Below are 25,783 nucleotides of genomic sequence, written 5' to 3'. Positions count from 1 at the left end.
TAACCATTAAGCCACCGTGCTGCAGATGCAGCCATTCTACCTGCATCTGCTCCATAGCTGTTATTTCCATTCAAGCGTGACAATTCTAAGGTCAGACAGAAGACTGCTCAACCACAACATATACTTACACAGCATGTTGCCCAAGCACAAGAAAATAATATTAGCTAAGCTCCTGGTGTCACACATCACTGGAAGGGCCTCAGTACATGGTTACTTGTCACTGGGAGCACTTCAATAGGTGGCCACAATGCTTGGTTGCACATCATTAGAAGCTCCTCAATGCATGAACAAGTCACCAGAAGCGTGGCTACAAGTTATTGAGAGCGACTCAATATGTGGTTAGATATTGCTGGGATTGCTTCAATATATGGTCACACGTCACTGGGAGCACCTCATTGCTTGCTTACACATCACTGGATTCTTCTCAATGCAAGGTCAACCATCACTAGGAGCACCTTTATGCATGGTCACCCATGACTGGGAGCACCTCAGTGAGTGCTTACATGTCACTGGGCCCAACCATATAAAATGCACCTATCAATGTTTCTTCTTCACTAGCTCACGAAGAGGATGATTACAATAATGTGCTCATCCAATTCACCTGTTTTGTTCATATGTATTCACTCTAAATAGAGGTTTCCCCCATATGTAAGATATCACTCAGTGTGAAAATGTGCTCCATTAGGGAATGTGGATCATTGAATCAATAATGATTACATATAGCCATGTATGGTGATTATTTCAACTTTCTTTAGAGTTTTTTTTAACATGTTGCACATAAAGCAAGATACTTTTTTATCATTTATTTTATTGCAATGTTGACATACAAGATGTACAAACAAATAATTCAGTGAAAATATATAAATAAACATCTACAATACTACATTAAATATGTACTTAATTCTATAGCAAACATATAGCAGCACAACATGTAACATTAAATCTATATACAATAAGTATAGCATAGAAGATCCTACCACTGTGTATGCTTTGCTTTTTCCTTATAAATATATTAAATACTGACAGACATCCTAAAGTACTGTAAAAATATTGAGGCAGATTAAATTCAAACAAGCTAATTTCTGTGCATTATGTCGGCCTGGACAAGATATTAAAAATGTGCGTACTCCATTTGGTCCGCATCTGTTGTTAGCCTTTATTAGCCTTTATCTAGCCCCTCAACCTTCTCCATTCCCTCCCTTCCTTAACATATGTCTCCATCACTCATATCTGTCTCACTCTTTATCGTCTATGATTCCAACATTTCCCTCTGCCCCGTAACTTCACTCTATACGTCCTACTGTGCCCTCATTTTTCTATTATCACTCAATCTCTGCCTCCTGCATCCTCTTCTCTCTATATACAGCATTCTCAGTCATCTTTTTTAATTTCCCTTTCTCCCAATCCTTCTCTCATCTGCCCCCATACCTCTCAGATTTGCCGCCCCAATAGTCTTATCGGAAAGTAGGTTTTGCTTTGAGCAAACGTGGTTGAGGTTGGATCATCAGTTAGCTAGCAATGAGTTGAATTAGCAACTTTGTACCCTTCATGTTAATGCCTAACTCTGATTTTGGATTTACTAAGATAAAGACATAGAAAAACCAACAAAACTCGATTTAAATGGTCCCATTAGTTATGCAACAAACTACTTTACGATCAACTTTCAATGGATTAAAGTCTAACAAGAAGAAGAATTTAAATACAAACTCTAATGCATAAGTCTTCATTTTTGTAATTCCCTGCATTGTAGGGCAAACATTACCCTGGTTATCCAGAGACCGTTCCATTTGTGTCACTGGAAACCCATAAGATATAATCCCTATTTTCCAAGAATTCAAACACATGTTGCTCTAACAGAAATAGAGGGGATATAGAATTGTGTCTGCTTAATTACATTTGGTATCCTCAAAAAAGAGCTTAAATGTTTAATCTAAGTAGAAAAGTCCATGTCACACGGATGCCCCAACTTACTGTTTTAAATTATAGGAGCCCTATCCAAATGGCAATACAATACAGTACTAGATATGTATTGAATATACATTATTGAATTAAGCATTATAGAACCTGCCAGCTCTTCCTGTATTTTTATCATGCTGCCCTCCCATATTGTATACCCCAGACATTTCTATGCTGCTTTCCAATGTGGGAGAAAAAGGGCTGCAATGGTCTCTTGGTCTATTAAAAGATGAACAACCTTCCCGGGTAGCTAGATTTGGGTTATAGGAGCTTGAAGTACTTGTGGCGCATCTGGGTGCCAAAACCTGCAGAGATGAAGAGCAGTAATGGTGAGTAGGGGGCTTATGTTATACAATTAAGTGTTCCAATTATCACTTTTATACTTTGTACTTATATTTTATGAATTCATCCTAGCGTTTATAATGTTATTTGAAGATATATGTGGTATTGAACCTTTCAGTTCAATACCACATATGAAAAAAAGACTTGACAGTTAACTAAATTAATTCTAACGTCTCTTAACAGAAAAAGGTACATTATGCAAAATAAAGATAACTAATATATTTCAGCCTAATACACATACAACAAGCGGTGTGAGAAAGAGTATGGAGTCTTCAAATGGATGGAGTTATTGTATTACCCACAATTAATCAATTATGCCCTGTGTTGTATATATCTTAAAATAATATATATATTTTTATTTAAACAGTCACGAATTAGCAGAACAACAGAAGTCCAGGCTCTGGGAATCCTGCCAGGTTAACTCTTTAATGACTAAAGAATTTTGAACTTCAGGGTTTCCACATGGGCTTGTCACACGTGGAAAGCACTGAGTGGGTGACAAGCTTCAGAGTTAAAAAAAAGGGGTTCAATATTTTATTTTGGTACACATCTCTTTTTTAAAGAGAGCTTTTAACCTATACACAATGGAGGCAGCCATGTTTGTAGCTGGTCAAATCATTAGGGAACATCGCTCGATGGTTACATGGTTATGCATTGGTGTCGAATAGTTTTACTGTATCTATTTTTCATAAGCGTTGAACAGTAGATAATGGTGGTCAATGAATAGCAACAAAATGTAAAAAAAATTAATGGTGCTATTCTCTGTATTTTAAGCACAGGATGCTATGTAAATAGTAGATACTCAATTAGACATGTGTGAAACATTAGGATTTAATATACACATTTGCCAACATTTCATGATGGTCATGAGAGAGGAAGTTTGTAGTTGATGAAATAATGGGCATGGCTTAATTGTTGTGGCATATACAGAAGCGATGCAACCAGTGAAGAAAGCAAAGCCCATTTCCAGGCAGTCAGTGTACAATACAGTCGATTGGCTGGTGGCCAGTGTGTTATGTAGCGCAATCCCTGAGGACAGAAGGGTTGAAGAAGCCATTTGGTTGCCTACAACATTTAACTGAAATGTTACCCTTCTCATCCTTTATATAAACTACTAAAATGCAACTATTGCCATTCTCTAGCATTAATATATCTATGAAAAAGAAAAATACTGCTAACATTTTTGTTTTACAGTAATCCATTAATTTTTATTCCCCACAAATTTGCTGCTAGAAACAGCTGCTTGGCTGTCAAGTTGCTTTGTTAAAGGCATTCACCTAATGGCCAGCGTACGATACAAAGCCCAGGTTGGTGGTCAGTGTACAATATATTTTTCATTTCCTGTTGGGCAATAGGCCACTGTACAATATAGAGAACATTCCCTGATGGCTAATAAAATTTACTTTCATCAGTACAATCATGGGGTCTGTTATATTCCAGACAATAGCTAGTGTTTAGCACACCTTCACTGACAATGATCTGCAATGAGTAGTAAACAAATAATCTTGAATGCGGTCATTGCAAAACAATCTTAAATATATTAGTAGAAAAAGTAAAGTAGAACTTTATTTAAAGATTGGGTGCATTCAAGAAAAGAAAAACTACTTTTGCCCATTAGATACATAAAAATATAGATCAATGCTCTCTTTGGCTGAAATGTTTGCAAGAGAAATGATCATGGTAAAAAGTTGTTGTTGTTGCATTTATTTGTAAACGCAGTAAATAATTACAGTAATCTTAACTTGGGTTCAAAACAGCAATACACAGAGCTGTTCATAAACAGTATTTTAATCACTGGAGTATGTGAAGGGTGAGCCTAAAGGCATTTGTCTTGGGCGGCATCATTTGGAGCAACAATTTGGAGCAATTGTAGTGCATGTGTGTGCATGTATTATGCTATATATATATGTCGATGTAGAGATAGAGATTTTTCCTCATGGCATTTCATGTGTGTGCTAATAAAGGGACAGATTCACCAAGTTTATAAAAGTAATGCAAAAAATATGGGAGGAGGGGGGATGGACGGTCCTTTCTATTGTTCACATATAGACATCAACTATACAAAACCATTATGGAATATTACACAATATTGTTAGATACACTTTTAAAAAAAATACAAAGTCACTATTTTATAATAAACAACTCACTACTGTTCTACTTACCTTAAAACAAAAAAACACAGATAAGACAAAGGCTGCAATTACACCAAGACTTATAAGTATGACAATCCAGAATGCCATGCCTCCTGTTGTATCTGAAGGTAGAAAAGGATAATGATGATAACAATAATAATAATAATAATAATAATAATAATAATAATAACAATTAGTCTGCATTTAGATCCGCTGTGATTATTTATTACATCATTCTAAGTATTGGTTCTTTGCAGAGTGAAAACATTTTGCAAAAAGTTGAATTAATGTATATAAATTTATAAGCTAAAATTTTATATTATAAATGCTTGCAGATGGAAGTATGATATCGCAATCTTCTCACATCATTTTGGAGCTTACATTAGTATAATAGTACTTTGTGCTGTTTGGGGACCCTGTTACTTTCACTATTTAACTATCTGTCTTTGGCTTTCTGCAGCTTGTCTCCTTTTCCCTCTTCACATCTTCTAATGTAATCGCATGAGACGCACTCATCTCCACAAATGCTTTGTGTAGCCATAGTCATTCTGGTGATCTTATTTATTAAAGTTTCATCTATCCCATGGTAAATGAATATAATATTGGTTCTGATCCTAGACAAATGCACCAAATAATACTTTTAAAAAAAGTATCATCCGGTAAAATGTGATGCCAACATTTTCAAAATTTGAAATGGGTTACAATGAAAAGTATAACAGTTAGGTGAGGGGGTAGGGGTTCCATTAGCAAAAATGTATGTAAATTAAGTTTAGGGTTAAGTCATAAGCCTTTAAAACACATACACATAAAAAAATAATCAGCTGTTTTCTCAGTAATATAAAGCTGCAGCGTATATTATGTATGCAAATGCTTGGAGTGGATGGGATATGTAAATGTACACTTATGCATAATTTGCAACTCAATTTATATGTAGAGAATGATAACATATGTTTTGGGTGGTTTTATCTTTTTTTTTTTAGATTGTTTTTAGATCAGACATTATGCAGGTGAAAGGCGTTGCTCCAGAATAATGTCTATACTGGGTGTAACTGTGTAGTACGTGTTCCTTGCATGATCTTCTTGTAATTAACTATCTTTGCCTCTGCTTCCAGCTATGTAACTTAAAATTACGCTTAGTCATGCAACACAGTTGGACACACTGTACTATCCATAGCGAAATAAGGCGATATGCTATCATTTGATTTATTTTTTTCCCCCATATAGTGATAAACAGGTTTTGCTAGACCTTTCTTCTTCTGTGGCAAAACACATATCTAAAAAGTGCAGCTTGAAGATTATAACGTCAAAACTTTACACCTCCGTGAAACGGGACTGTTCTGCCGTGAAATTATATATGCCATGACATTGTACTGCAATTTTGTTCATCTCTACCTGTTATAGTGTTTTTAATGCTAAATCAGTAAAACATTTTAAATTATTTATATATCTAGTGGAAAAGGAAATGTGATTTATGTATGCATCTAAAGATACATAATTAGTAGGGTTTAAAAAAGACACAGGTCCGCAAATTCAACCTTACATAGAACTTAGATTAGATATTGAGGGCCTGAGTCATTAAGGAGAGCAAAGCATAACAGTGGAGTAACTTTGCATCTGGGCAAAGCCATGTTGCATTTGAGGGGAAGGTAAATTTAAAATGTGGGTACAGATTTATAGTTCAGATAGGGCATGTCCTAGATCAACTTAAAATTTCAGTGTAAAAATAAAGCTATCAAGTGTTTGTGTGCTAGAGGAAAAAACAGCCAGTATTTAACTTATGAGCAAAATGATAAACCAATTCCCCCCCCCCCCCCATGCATTGTAACATGGTTTGTCCTGGAGAACATTTACTCCTTATTTTGCCTTAGTTACCTTAATGACTCAGGCCCTAAATAGTTTGCTTCATGTCCAAAGCATAAGTTAAACTAATTATCTGAGTTACTACTTAAAGGATAATTTAAATTTAATAACAAAACCACACACATTTCTTTTAACTAACATCCTCCCCCAACAAGCAGAACTATAGAGATCCTGATACAGGTACTCTGCACTTTGAGAAAACCACCCTCGCCAGCTCTGTTACCAGTATTGGCATTGTAACCACTGGTTTTGTCCATAACGCACAACCTGACTGTAGAATGCACGGGGGCTGGCTGGGCAGGGGGGCACCTGGCCCCTCTCTCTCACCCCCCTCTCCCCAGGCCAGTGCCATGGTGGGCTACTATAGAATGGGTCACTAGACTACTTGCATTATTTTTCATAAAAATGTTCCTAATAGGCTACTGAGCCGAGTCTCAACGCCCCAGGCAAAAAATTTGCCAGCCCTCCCCTGACAGTGCAGCTGCTCTGTGTTAGCAAGTTGCACAGTTTTGTTTGGATTAGTCAACACCTGTAGATGCAGTGTCGAAGACCGAGCAGGAGTTAGTTCGCTTTTTCTGAACTATGGGGGATTCTGACAATGTATATTTGAAGTTAGTTGACGGAGTAAAATGAAAGTTAAAAATAATTTTGAGGTTTAGAAATGTATCAACTTCTTTAGCATCAGTTATTCATTTAAGTCCGGGAAAAATAATTGTGAAAAAGCAAAATATGATCCAATAGTTGTAATTAAGTCGTGCAAAAAGTGTTACACTGTATAGCTGCAAAGTGCACTTGTACAGTGTGCAATGGCAGCATCCACTTGGCAGGGAATAGGGGACTGTAAACTGAAAATATTTTTTTTAATAAACAGATCAATTTTGACCAAAGGAAGTATAGTCCATACATTCTAGCTTCATACTGCATGTCATAATATTATTATTATCTAATTTCACTTTTGCCAACCATTTTGCTTTAGTTTGTGAATTATGACTGTCATTATTCTATCACTGCTTCTAATAAAATAAACTGACCACTATTTATATTAAAATATAAATAATATATTATTACATACCAGCTAAGGCTATGCCGCTTTGATTGTTTGCAGAGGTAGTTTTGGTGTTTGTAGAGGTACTTCCAGTGTTGGCACTTGTGCTTCCAGTGTTTACAGAGGTGCTAGCAGTGTTGGCACTTGTGCTTCCAGTGTTTGCAGAGGTGCTACCAGTGTTGGCACTTGTGCTTCCAGTGTTTAAAGAGGTGCTACCAGTGTTTGCACTTGTGCTTCCAGTGTTTACAGAGGTGCTAGCAGTGTTGGCACTTGTGCTTCCAGTGTTTGCAGAGGTGCTACCAGTGTTGGCACTTGTGCTTCCAGTGTTTAAAGAGGTGCTACCAGTGTTGACACTTGTGCTTCCAGTGTTTACAGAGGTGCTACCAGTGTTTGCACTTGTGCTTCCAGTGTTTACAGAGGTGCTACCAGTGTTGGCACTTGTGCTTTCAGTGTTTAAAGAGGTGCTACCAGTGTTGGCACTTGTGCTTCCAGTGCTTCCAGTGCTTACAGAGGTGCTACCAGTGTTGGCACTTGTGCTTCCAGTGTTTGCAGAGGTGCTACCAGTGTTGGCACTTGTGCTTCCAGTGTTTAAAGAGGTGCTACCAGTGTTTGCACTTGTGCTTCCAGTGTTTACAGAGGTGCTAGCAGTGTTGGCACTTGTGCTTCCAGTGTTTAAAGAGGTGCTACCAGTGTTGACACTTGTGCTTCCAGTGTTTACAGAGGTGCTACCAGTGTTTGCACTTGTGCTTCCAGTGTTTACAGAGGTGCTACCAGTGTTGGCACTTGTGCTTCCAGTGTTTAAAGAGGTGCTACCAGTGTTTGCACTTGTGCTTCCAGTGCTTCCAGTGCTTCCAGTGCTTACAGAGGTGCTACCAGTGTTTGCACTTGTGCTTCCAGTGTTAACAGAGGTGCTACCAGTGTTGGCACTTGTGCTTCCAGTGTTTAAAGAGGTGCTACCAGTGTTGGCACTTGTGCTTCCAGTGTTTCCAGAGGTGCTAGCAGTGTTGGCACTTGTGCTTCCAGTGCTTACAGAGGTGCTACCAGTGTTGGCACTTGTGCTTTCAGTGTTTACAGAGGTGCTAGCAGTGTTGGCACTTGTGCTTCCAGTGCTTACAGAGGTGCTACCAGTGTTGGCACTTGTGCTTTCAGTGTTTACAGAGGTGCTTCCAGTGTTGGCAGTTGTGCTTTCAGTGTTTACAGAGGTACTTCCAGTGTTGACACTTGTGCTTTCAGTGCTTGCAGAGGTACTTACAATGTTGGCACTTGTGCTTCCAGTGTTTGCACTTGTGCTTCCGGTGCTTGCAAATGTACTTACAGTGTTGACACTTGTGCTCACAGTGCTTGCTGGGGTAGTTACAATGTTGGTACTTGTGCTTCCAGTGCTTGCTGGGGTACTTACAATGTTAACACTTGTGCTTTCAGTGCTTGCTGGGGTACTTAAAATGTTGGCACTTGTGCTTCCAGTACTTACTGGGGTAGTTACAATGTTGGCACTTGTGCTTCCAGTACTTGCTGGGGTAGTTACAATGTTGGCACTTGTGCTTCCAGTACTTGCTGGGGTAGTTACAATGTTGGCACTTGTGCTTCCAGTACTTGCTGGGGTAGTTACAATGTTGGCACTTGTGCTTCCAGTACTTGCTGGGGTAGTTACAATGTTGGCACTTGTGCTTCCAGTACTTGCTGGGGTGGTTACAATGTTGGCACTTGTGCTTCCCGTGCTTGGAATTGTCGATTGTGCATCTGTGTATGAAAAGAGAATTATATGTATATAAATATGCAGATACCCTATGAAACATTTGGTGAACTTTGCAACATTCATATTTGTCATGCCATTCCCATACTAAAACATAATGGAAACTTGTAACTGGGCCAAAACATTTTAAAAGCATACACCAAATATTCAAAATATAGTTCCCAAACACAAAAAGCAGGTGCAATAATTTATACAAACATTTTCACAGTTTTTTGTCTTGCTTTTTCTTTGAAAGTTCTTTAAAGCTTTGTGATGTCTAAGTTTTGAGTTATGGGTCTAAAGTTATATCTAATGTCAGGCCAAGATTTAAACTTTCTCATGCATACTTCAAGTGAGCTGATTAGCCGGATCCTAGTGAAATCTAACAAAAGAATTGGTTGCATAATTAAATAAAGATTTTTATTAACAATATTTTGTCACTTTCCTTATTTTTTGATCAACGATTGAAAATTAGGTGTTACAGCTCCATGTGTTAAAGCAGATTAATCTAAATCTAACTGTACACATTCAAAAGGGAGTCTCTTTTCTTCCTGGAGGCCTAAAATGCAATGGTACAGACTATTTTAGAGTCTCCACCATGTGTGATGAAGACAAGTGGGAAGTCACAGACTGTGAGTTAGATAAGGGAATGAGAAGGTTCTCAAACAGCTCAGAATAGGGGCGCGTGTGTCTTCTTTCAAACTGGTGCACCTCTATATTAAATGAAATCCATCATTTTAACTTGTTTCATATTCCCATCATAACCTATAAACAATGGGTTATCTATTGCTATAATAATAAAAAAAAGTACAAACATGCCATTGAAAGAACCAGCAAATATTGAACAATTTTCTTATTTAAGAAACACAATAAATTCTGCAGAGTATTTATACATTTGGGTGTGACGACCAGAGAAAAATCTTTTAATACTTTTTATGTAATTATAGTGGATGAGTCAGTTCTATATAATTAAATGTACCTTCTGATCTTAGCCATGAAACTAGCAAATATTCTACAGTGAATATTACCCAGAGAAGCCGTTTACTCCTGAAAGTCGTAGAAAGGTTTAAAATATTTTACAATGGTTTTTTTTCTTACAATTTTTTTAGAATATTTTTTAAAGTTTATTTTTATTTCACAGCTCTTCTGTGAAATTGCAACATTTAAAGGCCAGCCCGTCTGAATGTTGAGTTTTTCTTTACAGTTTGTGTCTAGTAGGAATTTGCCTGAATCCATCAACAGATACACAGTGTTTCTTGATAGTCTCTACAGCGGATGTAAGTCTTTACAAAGGACGCTGGTCGTAAGTCAATTGATCCTTATGACTTAATTTAAAGAAAAGACGTCTTGCAGTCTGTTATTTTATCCTCTCTTTCCTGTCATATCATAAAGTTACCTACTTTCATAAATATTTTTTATCTTGAATTTATTCTGGGATCACAATTTAATCATTTGCAAAGCGCTAGATTGGAACTACTGGCTTCAGTTTTAAAATCTACTTACAGGACAAGGTCATCTAAAAGTAAGTTGATCAGAATTAAAAAAAAATTAAGAAATTGAAGTTTTATAGACATAGTTAACATTTTGTAATTACTTATTATATATCCTTATTTATTGCATTAGTCATTATTTTTTTACATTCAAATAAATGTGTATGCAATCTGTCTATATTGGTAATTACAAACAATTATTTTCTGTTATTGCTCGATTAAAGTTGGCTACACACGGGCTGATCCCGCTGCATAGCGAGACAAACCAGCGACAGGACCGATGTAGGATATTGACGATACACCGTCATTCATTCCCAAAAGCTAAATTACATAGATGCACAAAGAAGCCACGTACTATTAGTCACATACCAAACAAATTAATGTATATATATAGGGTCTACAAAAAAAATATTTCTGATAATATACTAGATGTTGTAGCCAGCTATGTTGATTTCTATTGTATGTCTTTACTGTATAATATTTATGATCAACTTATTTTATAAACATATGTATAAAGAGGTATTATTGTAAGACTTTTCGTTTTAGACCATTAACTATTATTACAGTTTTAACTTTGCTAATTGAATGATGGCGATTGATTTTTAACCCAGGTTTGCGTAACAAAATGTCATAACAGTAGATTTTTTTGGTGTGAACAATGTTAGTACTCCCAGTTAGGTGTACGTTTCTGTGTGGATCTCTGATATCTTTAATGGACATTTAAAACATAGGAACAGGCGCTACAGATTAGGCATAAGTCTCTTAGGGATGTTCAATAAATCTGTTGTATATTGTTATAAACTTATAATCACATTGTCTGTCTTGTTCTTTAGCAATGAACTTACAATTACACAAAAGAATCAAATTCCATTTGATTGACATTGCATATTTCTATTCTCTACATAAACATATATAATGACTGTGGATATTACAGCTTTATAAGATTAAATTGTCAAGATCATTTACTCGACTTGTTATGACAATTATTATTTTATTGTTACATTTAAATCCTGTAGAATATCACAGTTAGGCGCACCCAGTAAAATTGAATAGACCTAGAGGAACCTTGGACAAGTGAGGTATATTAAATCTGATATCACTTCAGAGAGTTAAATATCAACTGTTTTCAGGTTTTCTTATAATCATGTTCGATTTATGTTCTGTTTTATAAAAATATCCAAGATATTCATTCTATAGTGTAGCGTTTTAAACAATCGGTATATTATAGGAGATTGTTAATAATATGTATTCACTAACCTTCTACAGTTGTACTAATGCTTGTCTCTCAACTACAATCAGCATTATATGTATTTATCAGTCTACATTCAATAGGTTGTGTTCTAATTTAAGAGTAGTCAACACAATACATTAGAAACATGATTGAATAAAAATAATATTTTGCATGCAAACTATTTTACACTGTTACATATTACTTAATCTACTGTTTGTATTACTTAAAAATCAAAATAATAATTTCTATTTCATTACACACACACACACACACACACACACACACACATACACACATATATCACCACAATAACTCTATACGCCCAAACATGCAAAAATTGTATTCATTTTAAATTAAACATCTTGCGCAAAAAATGATATTGCCTAATTCTAAAAGTTTAATGTGCCACCAGAGTACGATGGTTTTCAAGTACTGGGTGATCAAAATAATCAATGTCATGAGTCAGAGTGGACAAGTTAACATAGATGTCACAAAGTAATTTATGTTCAACTTAACATAAGCCCCATTATGAGCTTGGTACAAGCGCGCTGATGGTCCTACCATAACACTTCAAATTGTAAGTCTACTTTTAAATGCTTCCGCAAACCAGTTGTAAACATAAGTTTGAGGAGGTGTAAATATCTCAAGAGGCAAAACTGTTAACATCAGCTGGCTGGTATACGTTGATATGCCATCCCACCATTTCTCCTACTGACTTAATTGTAAAATTTTCAAATTCAATTCACTTACAGTCTCCATACCGCCACTTCTAAATTTCCACTTACATCATATCAAAGTCAAGCTCCTACTGCATTTGAACCACCCAATTTTATTTTCTAAAGTACCTCTCAGTTTAACATAATTTATTTATTAAACTAATCACGAGAGTTAAGAGATATCAGGACTGTCTCTATTACATGTGGCACATTTGTGTGCTTTCATCTCATTTTAATAATCTTGCTCCGCAAAATTGAATTTTGGGGCACCAGACTTAGCCACTTCTGGTAAATTTGCCAATGTATGGTAATATTATTTTGCGTAAAAAAAATCTTTGCAAGAAGAGTTTTTCAATATTGTGAACTGCTAGTAGTTTTTAACTATAACACTTTAACACAACAGTCAAATGGATATCGCTGATTTTTTATTTTATATTTCTACCAATTGTGCATGCCCTTGATAGTGTATAGTTATATTTATTTTATATTTCCATGGCACATTCGCAGTTTTTGTTAAAAAGGTTTCAATTACGTTTTGCAGCTTATACCTATTTTAAATTTCACAATCTATCCAGTCATTTAGCAATTGAATATATTCCGAAAATTTCTAATTCTGAAATGAAACACTCTAACACATATTTCCTGATTAGTACATAAACACCATACTCACTTGTTTCGATCATTAGGAGAATGAGGAGAAAAAGTCCTTTTATCATTGGCATATTTGTATGTTCCATAGTATTCCTTGGGTTATTCTGTCCAAAACACTCTGGCCAACACTCTTGCTAACCAAAAATGTTGTCTGTAGAAATTCTGGTTCTTATATACGCTTTAATGAGCATCTATATGCATAATTTACTTATGATTTATCATTTGTTAAAAATAGCTGCTTAAGTTTGATCAACCCTTAACATGTCATTCTTAGTAAATTGGTTTTCAGGTAATGTAATGCAACAGATATGTTAATTATTCCATCACGTAATGGTCCATAGATGTTCTCCTGGGTGCCCAAAAGGTGTGACTCACACCTGAGGAAATGTATGGGAACAGCCTATTTAAGTTTCAACTAGGACAAACTAGAGAATAATTGGATTTATTTACAAAATGATGACACATTGAAAAGGTATGTCAAATTTCTATTAAAACTTATCATATAATGAGAGATAAACTCATGAAAGCAGGATGATTCGGTTTGATCGATTCTGAAATTTGGAGAAAAATCTGTGAATTGTAAATTGATAATCAATTCATGAATCAGTCCAGAATTGCCCAAAATTTTCAGAATATTTTACACAACCTGGATAATCAAGCCAATTATAGTGCATTGAGTATAAAGTATGTAATCAACAGGGATTCAAAAAAGTAAATGTCTGTAGCCACACTACAGCCCCTCTGGTGCTCACAGAGAAATATTAATGGAGAAACAAAGACATTGCTTAATGAGCCACCAAACCACAGTGTATCATCAAAACGAATATGTGTGTAATTAAATAATTATATTATACTTTCGTCAAGTCTTAAAAAAAATGGCAGAATCTTATAAAAGAAAACAACGAGAAGGTAGTCTACAAAATATTTTTTTTATCTCATCTGAAACACATGGATCAAAATAAAAGAAGTAGCAAATAAAATGATGCGATACAATCTTACATAAAATTCTTATTTTTCTGTCAATATTTTGGGGAGGCTCAAGAGTCCCATTAAACTTTAGGATGTATCATACACCAGAAATACTGGAACCACTTGACTTCATGTGAAAGAAAGTTTGTTAGGAATTATTTCAGTCCCAAATTGATTGTAATAACCTTGTGTATAAACCAAATAGTAACCCTGTTATCATAAAGAATACTGAAGGAACAACAGTCTTCTTGAATCCAACAGAAGTTTCATAGAAGATAAAGTCTCCAATAAGCAAACAAGTGCATAATCTTGTGGTATAATCCTTCAAATCCATATTCTATACTTTCGTCCAGTGTAATGTTATGGTTTAAAAATAATGCAAAACTCAACCTGTCTATGCCACTCATTAACTTCATCTTACCAATTATGCCACTACTGAGGTTTCTTGTGAGATGGTGACACTTTTACTCAGGAGTCCTTCAGGTCTTCATTAAAAGATAAAACTAATCTATCACCATTTGATTTCCTCAGAGTTATCATAAACTAAAATGATATCCCCTGTTTCAACTATGTAGCATTTTTAAAACCAAGCAGTCTGGCATGTGAATTCATAAGAACACAGAGACCTGTACTTATTAAGTGTACTTTAATATGGAAAATAAATCCACAATTATTAAAATAAAAACAATTTACAAATTACATACAAAGATATAATGCAATGGTTTCTTGTAAAATGAAAGTTAAAACACAGAAATTATAAACTTATGAATGATCAAGTTTCCATTTACTGGGAGAAGAAGAATAAAGGGATACTCCTTGTCACGAATGCCCAGCCTGTCTCAGTTACAGCAATCTGAAACAGCTGGCTGTGACTGAAGTTACCTTGTCACTTGCCAATGAATACACCTTTTCTGTCACCACAAAGGAGTTACTATGGAGTTCTTACGTTCACCAAAACCACTTATTAATAGTATACACTTAAATCACATACACCTGTAGCATGAGCCTCACTTGACTTCGTAAATTCACAAAAAATCACAGAGAATATGCTAAATTAAATGTATCTAATTAAAAAATATGTTTCCAAGGCTTAATTACAACATACAAAATAAGTTGCACAAATAAGTTTCAGAAATAAAATGGGAAATAAAACCAGAATCACTAATTTACTAGTGTAAGACTTGGCACGGGAGGAGTACACTTTGCGAAGGATGGCACTCTTCTGACCTAGGCTCATGTCTCCCCTTATAAAATGCACAATTTTACTAGGTAAGGCAACTGACTTAACTTCTCACACTGCTCTCACCCCCACCCTTGGAACTTAGTCTAATCTGTCAATGTCAGGGCAAGTTGATTCCCAGAATGGCACAGGGCTTTCGAAGTGAGCTATCTATCCCTGAAACATATATGGGCAGTATGGTGGCTTAGTGGCTAGCACTTCTGCCTCACAGCACTGGGGTCATGAGTTTGATTCCCAATCATGGCCTTATCTGTGTAGAGTTTGTATGTTATCCCCGTGTTTGCATGGGCGTCCTCCGAGTGCTCTGGTTTCCTTCCACATTCCAAAATACATACTAGTAGGTTAATTGGCTGCTCTCAAAAATTGACCCTAGTCTCTCTCTCTTTCTCTGTATGTCTGTGTGTGCATGTTAGGGAATTTAGACTGCCATAAATTGATAGAGGACACTCATCTGTAACCATGTGTCTGAGTTATCTTATCTACAAACACCTCAGGGGGAGAACATAGGAGTTAAACACAATCAAAGGAATGCATTAATTTAGATTTCGTTTTCAGGTTTTAACCCCTGGATGTACACAGGGCTCCTCTGAGCCATTTCAAGCTATTACTATAAATTAATTCATAAATACATATTTGCTGTTTTAAATGACTAGTAATTAGCTTGCATATGATGTCTCCCTGTTCTACAGGGTGGCATGGAAATTATTACCTACATGACGATTCCCTGCTCACGTGGCACAATGCTGCACAGAACAGTTATATGACTGGGGGGGTCGGACTCCAGCTGGGTAATTTTATTTTCCTGTGGTCTGCGGGCCATGTACACTGTTCACCACACCCACAGTGCTGTACTCTATTGAGAGTCCCTGTAGGAACAAATTATATACTTCTATGCCAAGCACAACACCCACTTGCCTTGTAAGGAGTGAACTCTTATATTACACCTCTCAGGGCCTTAGAAAAGAAACGGTCCACTGTGCAGTCTGCACTAGAGAACCTCTCACCTTGGGTCCAATGTCTGGGGAAAATGGTCTGAGTTTGGGGTCTGTCTGTTCAGGGGGTGAATCGGAGTATGGTTCCTAGCTGGCCCTCTATCTGTAGGCCCCTCCATTTCTCCAACACCCTATACTCCCACCTGAAAGCTCCCTGTGGCCACACTGTTATCCAGCACTGCAGCAATGGTCTCTGAAAATTCAGAGACAACTCACTCTATACCCTCTCCTTGTTCTGCCTTCCAATTCATCTGATTCTTGTCCCTGTGGGTTATGCCTGGAAGTAATGCCCTGCAATAAACTTGTCTTTATCCCTAACTTGGTCTCCTCTTGGGGGCTAAGTGAGAAAGTACCTTCCTTTCCCCTAGACTCAGTTATTGCGAACCCACCAATTCTGGTACAGAGAGGCACACACTAACCCGTAGTACTACATCCCCGTTAAGCTATTTCTCTGCATTCTGCCACATTACTCCTTCTCCACATGGCTTACTATACACAGGTTTAAGGTGGGGCCCATTTTCCTGTGCTCCCCTCACATCTGTCTTTACTAGAGCCTCTAGAGAACTAGCTGAGCTAACCACATTTTCCCTCTTAAGCTCAGGTAAGTAGGACCCCACATTGACCACTACAGTTTTGGGTCTCCTTGGTTCTGGCTTCCTTCCCAGTCACATTTGACCTGACTTCAGTACATGCTGCTGGTGGATATACCCTGTTAATTCTGAACACATCAGGCTTAATAACTGCCTCAGCTGGCACAGATTGAACACGCATTTTACCCAAACCAGTATCATGTACAACATTGGTTGAAATATTGCCCACTGCCCTTACCTCACGACAAAGAGTCTGTAAAAGGAAAGGGTTATATTGCAAACCCCACAATTAACCACATTGTCATCAGACACATCTATCATGGCAGGAGCTGGAGGAAGGGGGGATAGTTAGAGAAAACAATTCAAGGTCAGAGTTACCTTTTGGCAGCTCTCTTCCCTCCCCCTCAGGGAATGACGTTTGCTGACATGTGAATACTGACACAGTTTACACATTTCAGGTACAGCTGAACTTACATTTTCCCTGTCACATCCTGGTACCTGGGAACAAACATGGTTAACCGCAACAGAGTCAACAAAATCTTTATTAGATACATATTTATAGAGCATCCTGCCTAAATCAGTCCCCAGTAACACATTTGCAGGAATATTGTCTGATACTCTTAATTCCCCCAGACCTCTTCCAGTACCCCAATTAAGATAATCCTTGGCCATAAGCATGGCAAGGTGAATTCCACCCTACCTTTTACGATGAAATACATTTTCCTGGAATGATGTCTTCTAACCCCACCAGCTCTGAATGCACCAGCGTAACATTGGCACCCACGTCTCTCAACCCCATAGTTACCTTGTCACCAGCATTCACTGTTTGCAGGTTGTCCTTCCTGCTCCCTTGGGTCCAGCAACACACAGAACAGATGGAAAAGAATGCAGAGAAGGTATCCCCCCAGAAGAATGTGTAGGGTTTGTCTTTTCTGGACAGGTGGTACTGATGTCTCCCACCTGGTTGTATAGAAAACACTGGCAAGTGTTTCACAGAGCAGGCTTTGCCCACAACCTCCCAAAAGTTGAAGACAAAACAGCAAGTGAAGGTTCTGAGGGGGACACTGTAACTCCTACTGACTGCCTCCCTTTCCCGGCAGGCTGCCCAGACAAAATGGATCCTCTTTTGGCTGCAGGTGCAGATTGACGGTATTCTAGTCAGGCTGCTTCCACAGATGATGCAGATTCATGATCCACTACCCATTCTTTCACACTAACTGGTCACAAACTGAGAAACATCTCCTGGATCATTAAATCTTCCAGAGCATCAAAGCTAGTGATCTTTAAGCCCCCCGATCCACTGTTGGAAAGAAGCAGACAGTTGGGCCAAAAGTCCTGAATAAGCATCAGAGCCAAAGCACGTTAACTCTCTGAACTTCTGTCTTTAAGACCCAGGGGTAATCTAAAAACCATGCAGCAGGGCACTTTTGATAATCTCATAATCTCCATCCATCTCAGGCTTTACCTCTCTGACCAGTGGTTAAGTTCTGTGCCCACTGATATTTGGGCAGTCCTTACTACCAGCAGATCTTTACAAATCCTTGCAGAAAAGTGTCCAAATCCCCATTTTTCACCAGAACAGGGAAATTCTCTAGTCGGGGTCTACTGATACCAATCTCTCTGCTTTCTGGTGTTCTGCAGCCTGCATGGCAGCTTGTCTCTCTGCAGCTTTTCTCTCTTGAAACTGTTGCATAAGCTGCATATTGGTTGGAGTGTCCGCTGGCCCCAAATATTTAGTTTGTAAATAAACGTCTATAGCAGTATCCACAATTTAACTATTAGAATCATCAGAAAACAACAGTCCAGTATTTGGTGCAATATCTGCAGAATTAGTGGCGCTATATAAATAAATGATGATGATGATGATGATGATATTCAAAATCAGGTCATTTTCTGAAACCTGGTTGGGCCCTCCATGGGACAAATTGCCACTTTGTTTCTGATCACTCTGCAAGAGGGCTTTGATCAATTGCTCCTTAATTTTGCTAATGTTGGGAATTCATTTTTCCTCACATTCTCCAATCAGTGCATCCTTTGCCATGTGCTTATATGTTGTAGCCATCTCACGCATCATAATGCCCCACTAAAAAAATAATAAAATCAGGTGTCTTACAATGTTTTAAGCATGGAGTTCAGTCTCTGGTGAATTAATCTGTACTTCCTCTCTCAGCAATTACACAATCCTAATTCACTTAAACTCTTAAAAAGAAAAATATATTCCACAAGCTTGCCACCAATTTGCCACAATCCAGCACTCACCTGAACCTTTGTTGACCCCCAGAGCCACAGTAAAACCCATTTCAATGCGGGACAAGTACAGGGGGGCCAAGGATGACAGAACACAAATATATCTACACTAGTAATTTGGTCCCAGGTCTCCCTGACTTTGTCCTACTTCTTAAGGACAGTGGGTCTGAGTTATTAAGGAGAGCAAAACATTAAAAAAGGAGTAACATTTGCACCTGGGCAAAACCATGTTGCATTGGAGGGGGAGGTAAATTTAAAATGTGGGGACAGATTTATAGTTGGGGCAGGACATGTCCTAGATCAACTTTAAATTTCAGTGTAATAATAAAGATATCAAGTATTTGTGTGCTAGATGAAAACACAGCCAGTATTTAACTTATGTGCAAAATAGTAAAAGAGATCCAGGATCAGAAATTTTTAGTTTAAATTCATACTTGGGGCTAGATTCTTGTTGTTTTAAAAATGTACATCATCTTGTTCTTATGAACCACCAACAGCTGTTGTTTTCTGTATTTTTCCAAATGTCCTATAATAAGCAGACTAGTACACTAGACCTATACTTCACAGTGGACCAGCTGCATTCTTTTGCAGAACCACAATACATACGATACCATGACACAACACTCTCATTTAACTGTGTATTAACCTCCAGCTGGCATACTTAGGCTCAGAGTGCTATAAATACCAACTCCCGGCTCAATTACTTCAGAGTCAGGCCAATAAACTCATGTTATTAAATGCAATTATATTGGCGATGACAGTCATATGTATTTATGTTATGGTTTTATACTATTACTAGGCCATGTTTAGTTTTATATTAACTTTGAATGTGCAATGACTTGCACAATTAAAGGATTGCAATACAAAGATACAGCAGTGTACATATGACAACAGTGTTAGGTAAATATTGCAGAAGAATAGGAGTCAAATTATATAAAGAGAAAATATTCAATATTTAATTATTTGAAACAGGGGTGTAACTACTCCCGGGGCAACTAGTGCAGAAAATTAGGCCCTTAACTAGTCAGGTGACCACCTACCAACATTATTTTTTATTCTTTTTGTGCCGCATACCACATTTGCCCTCGGGCTCCAGTCTACCTGGGGTGCCGTATGGCATCCTGGAAAGTTGGCTACTTGATTATGGCCCAGATTGTGTTGGTTGCACCACCAGTCAGATGACTCAATCATACATGATATTCAACTGATGACCCGTTAGCACTGGCTCAGGCACTAGGTAGTGCAGACGACAGTGTCACTGTTTACCTTGAGACAAGCTCCACAATAAAGGGCCCAGCCAATCACAGCAGACTTGTGACTTGTGACACTGCCCACTGACAGTGCCCGAGCTGGTGCCTCGTGGTAGGCTGGTGATTTCTGGAAGTTTAAAGAACAAAAAGCAGAGAAAGGATAATAAGCTGCACTAATGCTCTCATAGAAAACCTATAGAGAAAAGTATGGAACCAAAATAAAATTTAACTTTTATTAGTAAATTAAAACCAGTGAGATATACTGCAGTTCTGGAAGTTGCCTGGTAGAACAGAATAAAAAGGTCAAAGTACTATTATATTTTTGTTAATATATTTTTGGGAATTGAGACGGGATGAAGAGAGGAGGCCCACAATATAGCCTGGAACAACTGCAGTTATAACATCTAGGGCTAGATTTACTAAGCTGCGGGTTTGAAAAAGTGGGGATGTTGCCTATAGCAACCAATCAGATTTTAGCTGTCATTTTGTAGAAGGTACTAAATAAATGACAGCTAGAATCTGATTGGTTGCTATAGGCAACATCCCCACTTTTTCAAACCCGCAGCTTAGTAAATCTAGCCCCTAGTCTAGAAATGTGCAAAATGCATGTTTCTCCAACAGAATTTGGCCTTAAGTTTTTCCAGTCCTACCCCATAAACCACCACACAGCAGAATGAACTGATCAATATCATTTTAGCTCTATTAATGTTATATACAGTGCGGAAGGGGATTCCGTGACATGGTGAAGCAAATTGGAACTCAAAAGTTGTATCACTGGAACTTTGCACTTCTGTGATATGGCCTGGTCTGCCACAAAACTGTCGTCATCAATAATATCCAAATTTCTTTAATTTTTTTTCAGTTGAAAACTACATTTGTGCTAAAAGAGTGATAAAGAACACAAGATAGAGAAAAGGCGATGTATAAAGTGATAGGTGCTAGTAGGAAATAACCAAAGAAAAATAGAAAGTGCAAAGCAAAGAAATTAGTAAGTGAGAAAACTCAGTAAACAGTTTTAGTAAACATTTAAAACGTTGATCACATGTTAAGAAGCACTATTTCTAATCATCACAATAGTAACTAAAGGGTGACACCCAGAAGAAAAACAATGAATCATTTAGATTAGAACGATACATTATAATTACATTAACTTGTCCCAGCACTGTTATGCAATGTTGTAATTGTTAAAGTTTACTGAGCTTAACTGAGCTTAACAGCTGAAGTTCAGCCATGACATGACTCCCCTAATCTATAACTAATACCGTATCATTAAATAAAGGAAACAGACACCAGAATTTCTCAAAATTAGAGATCAAGTTTATTTACATGAGAAAGAATATGGTGGAGGGAAAAACATTAGCAACTCAGATAGAACCAAATCCCATTATCATAATGAGGGTCACTTACCCACTCAATATAAATCAACAGGGGACATTTTCCCCCCAAGGGCGCACCCTTACAACAAATACATATCCATAAATCCAAGTCTTAGAGGACCCGCGTCCCTTCTGGGCTGACAAAACGTAACCAAGAAACCTGCCCCCGAGGGCAGAGCTGTTACCAAAACCAAAGTCTGACACTTCGAAGGGAAGCAGACTATTCAGGCAAATAACATAGCTACCGTGTGCCCTTCAGATAACGGCCCTGGCTGCTAATACTTTATGATCACACCAGGGCTACCACCATACTGACCTAACAAAACCCCTTAAAATTCTCATAAATGCAACAAGAAGTGCACAACATTGGACCTGTATAGATGTGGAAAGCAAAACTTAATCTGAGATTGCTCAATCTGTATATAACTGATGTACCACACAAACAAGGAAACAACTGAATTGACCTTTCTCTGCATTTTTTCCATGACTCAACTGCCAGAAAAATTCCTCCAAACCCCCCGAGGAATAATATCAGACCAGCATATAATAAGATGAGGCCACCTGGAAACCATAGCGTTCAGATCAGCTTTTATTATCAAAATTAGACCTATTGAAGTGCCATGGCCAAAATAATTCACTCCCATTGAATGATAACACACTGAGAGACACCTCTTTTAGCCACTTTGTTATGAAAGAAAGGCCAAAAAACAGACCAATGCAGATCCCTGTGCCTGAACCACACAACAACCACTGGCCCAGGAAAGGAATAAGTGTGCTCCGTCAACCGGTGAAGAGCAGCCCAATGCACTAAAGAATGGCCAATCACCCAGATTTCCAGTGGCTTCCGTAATGCAGTAGAAAGAGCCCAAAAGTCATAACCTAATAATTACAGCAGATGGCAAAGTCAACAGCACAAAGGGGCATGTAACAACAAACGAGAACAATCTACGGAGGCCCCACAGGCCCATGAGGGCCACCAGAGCAGGAGACAGCTGGCACCAGGGCAAAATAGGGTGAACCACCAGCCCCAAATCCTACCCCCCTCCATGCCACTTGGCAGCAGGGGAGGGGGTGGGAGCTTAGTGGAGACAGCAGCCAAGCCAGGCAACACAGAGCCATAGGACAAAGGAAGCCCTGCTGTTAGTGATAAAATGGCTGGGGAAGCAGAGGCAGGGATACCCAGACCACTACCCCCAGCAGACACATCAACAACGGCAGGGATGGGGCAAGGAGGGAGGGCAGCCAGTGTCACACCATGAGAGTAACCTGGGAAGCCTGCCATGCCCCTCTAACCCCATCAGGGATAGGAGCCTTTTCTGGGTAGAGCACCAACCTTAGCCTTTTTATTTACTTCAGACTGATGACCATCCCCCAGTTGTAATTGTTTGTAGCCACGAGTTGTATACATAGTTTATTCTATACCTTGAGCATAATTATTATTCTAAAAATGCTACCACATTGTTACATTTCTATCAAAACAAAAGCAAACAATAAAATGTGTATGATGCAAGAACCCCTAATGATTTACACAGTCAGAAAATCACATGACAAAGGATGTTGCTGATGTTACTGATGACATTTGAATCTAAAATATTTGAATTTGCTGACAGCACTTCTGACATCAAATGTGTCACCCTTATGAAACAACAGGATATTATACTATGCTCAGAATAGCACAGTATATCAAGAGGTACAATTAATGTAAGCTGTATTGTTATCATATAGTCCTTCCAGTACATCCAGTGCTTCTTTTTCACCTAGAGAAAAGACCTCTTGATCCAATGTCTGTGAGATGGGGAAAAAATTACAAAATCTGTAATCAATGGTGGAAAAGGATGTTCTATAGTTTAACTTCATGGATTGTCTTTATCATTACATCTCTAATCATTATAGAATTTTGTCAATAATAATTTTCTTTTCTCAAACAAACCTGAAGGTTTCTCCCATTTGAATCTGTTGACATGAGGAGTGGAGGGGGGGGTCCTCTTCTAAGTAAATTGATGAGCTGATCATTACATTATCTGTCTGAGAGATTGGTTGGTAACACGCATTTTTGATTCTCATCTCATTGTCAAGCGCGTCGGATCACAAGAGGTTATGCCATGTGACGGCATGTTTCCCTAATGGACATATGGGTTCCAGCATCAGACTGTAGCATGCATGGATACACGAGTGCACAGCATTCATAAGTTAAGTCTGTGTTGAACAAACTTGCAGTGACAATAATACCAGATGTTGATTATACAGTAGAACTGGTGCCTTAGTGCATAAAAAATTAAACTAGTTATAATAGCTTATTGGATTACCAAAGACTACCTTGTGGACAGTGGGCAAAAACACAGCAACTTTTGCATTGAGATATTGAGTGCACATGTGTGACTTGCAATACACAATTTAATTATACTGAATACTGATTTGAAAATATCACCACAATATCAAAAGGTGATTTTATATACAACTCATATACTCCAGTGGTAGTCAGCATATTGATGCTGACTACACCGACATCACTTACCACGACGTGTGTAGTCCGGCTGCTTAAAGTACATTGTACATAGCCCCATACTTCTGTCACCCCCTTAAGACCAGCGGTAACAGCATCGGCGAGGTCAGTCACGTCATCCAGTGCAGCCGGCGTCTTCTGTGTTCGGGATTGCTTGAATTCGTGAAGTGCAGCAGTCGTGATGGATCCTTGTCATGGAACCAGGCAGCTGGACTACACCCGTCGTGGTAAGGGGTGTCGGTGGACTCACCAACAATCTTTCGCACCCCACCCATATACTCATATACAGCTTGAGCCTGATAAGGACACTAAATACAAAAATATATGACCTATAAGACATATGAACTTGTGAAGATTCACTGTGGATGGGAAAACCCAATATACATGTGGTGTTAGTAGTATATAATATTCTGAATTCAGCAAAGGAAATTGAAATTTATGCTCCAGCTGATATACATGTGATGCTAGAATTATGTATGTCTGAGAATCATTATAACCTCAACAAGGAGACAGTGAGACTCTGGGCCTGATATGTAAGGAACGTAAATGCCAATTACATGTTGTATTTTGCGTAAATTTGCACTACGCCTGCCCAGAAACGAACAATACCCCAGTGAACGCAAATACATACAATTCACCTTCTAAAGCAAAGGACACTTCCAAGAGCCTCCGATTTCATGTTCGGAATGGGGAAGGACGGGGTGTGTGCACGCAAAGTACGGTATGGGGAAGGACGGGGTGTGTGCACGCAAAGTACGGTAAGGGCATGTCAAGGTGGAGCCCACGCAGCAGCGTCCGATTCTGGGCATCTCTAAAGGGCAGGTGTAAGTGCCGAATGATAGTGATAATGGTCACATATGTATGCAACAGTAAACATACATTTTATGTACAACATCCTGATAAATGTATTTCATGGGGGAAAAATGAATTATAAAAACCTGTTTTGTATTCTATGATGTTTCATTAATGACTGCATAATAATTAACAAGTGACAATAACTGAATACTTTTTATGTGTGCTCTTTTGGGACTTTATATGGCACATATTAGAGGTGAAACTAGCGAGTTGTGGGCCCAGGTGCAAAAATTTGGTTCGACCCCCCCCCTCCCACCCTACACACACACACACACACACACACACATGCGCGTGCGCAAAGGCTAAAAACGTATAGTATCTTTTTGTGTTGTTTACATCAAGTTTCAAGTATAAGAACTATAAATATATAATATGCGCCCCTTCTGTATCACACCGTGACCCTTCTATATCACACAGTGCCCATGGCTCTTTCTGTATCACACTGTGCCTCTGGCCCCCTTTCTGTATTACACTGTGCCCCTGGCCCCTTCTGTATTACCCTGTGCCCCTCAAACCTTCTGTATTACACTGTGCCTCTGGTCTCCTTCTGTATCACATTGTGCCCCTGGCCCCTCTTCGCCATCACATCGTGCCCTGGTTTCACAC

The 25,783-nt window shown here is 38.2% G+C and overlaps 1 protein-coding gene across 17 annotated transcripts; it reads right to left on the bottom strand.

The window, feature by feature from the left end:
* Positions 1 to 788: 788 nt before the first annotated feature.
* On the bottom strand, positions 789 to 13,300 carry LOC142102102 (uncharacterized). Of its 17 annotated transcripts, none has more exons than XM_075186671.1 (9): positions 13,175 to 13,300; positions 8,328 to 9,075; positions 8,202 to 8,285; positions 7,848 to 8,141; positions 7,629 to 7,754; positions 7,545 to 7,586; positions 7,363 to 7,460; positions 4,461 to 4,552; positions 789 to 2,261 (listed from the first exon to the last, which is right to left on the bottom strand). In XM_075186671.1, exons 1-9 carry the CDS (start codon positions 13,239 to 13,241, stop codon positions 2,049 to 2,051), a joined length of 1,764 nt encoding a protein of 587 aa, XP_075042772.1. In that variant the 5' UTR covers positions 13,242 to 13,300; the 3' UTR covers positions 789 to 2,048. The 17 variants fall into 17 exon arrangements, with proteins under 17 accessions (XP_075042772.1, XP_075042770.1, XP_075042767.1 ...); XM_075186669.1 differs by having other exon boundaries at positions 7,363 to 7,586; positions 7,629 to 7,670; positions 7,713 to 7,754; XM_075186666.1 differs by having other exon boundaries at positions 7,545 to 7,754.
* Between the last annotated feature and the right edge of the window lie 12,483 nt (positions 13,301 to 25,783).

Source organism: Mixophyes fleayi, chromosome 9 (genome assembly GCF_038048845.1).
Source record: "Mixophyes fleayi isolate aMixFle1 chromosome 9, aMixFle1.hap1, whole genome shotgun sequence".
Taxonomy (NCBI): Eukaryota; Metazoa; Chordata; class Amphibia; order Anura; family Limnodynastidae; genus Mixophyes; species Mixophyes fleayi.
This window is presented reverse-complemented; position numbering and strand designations above follow the sequence as displayed.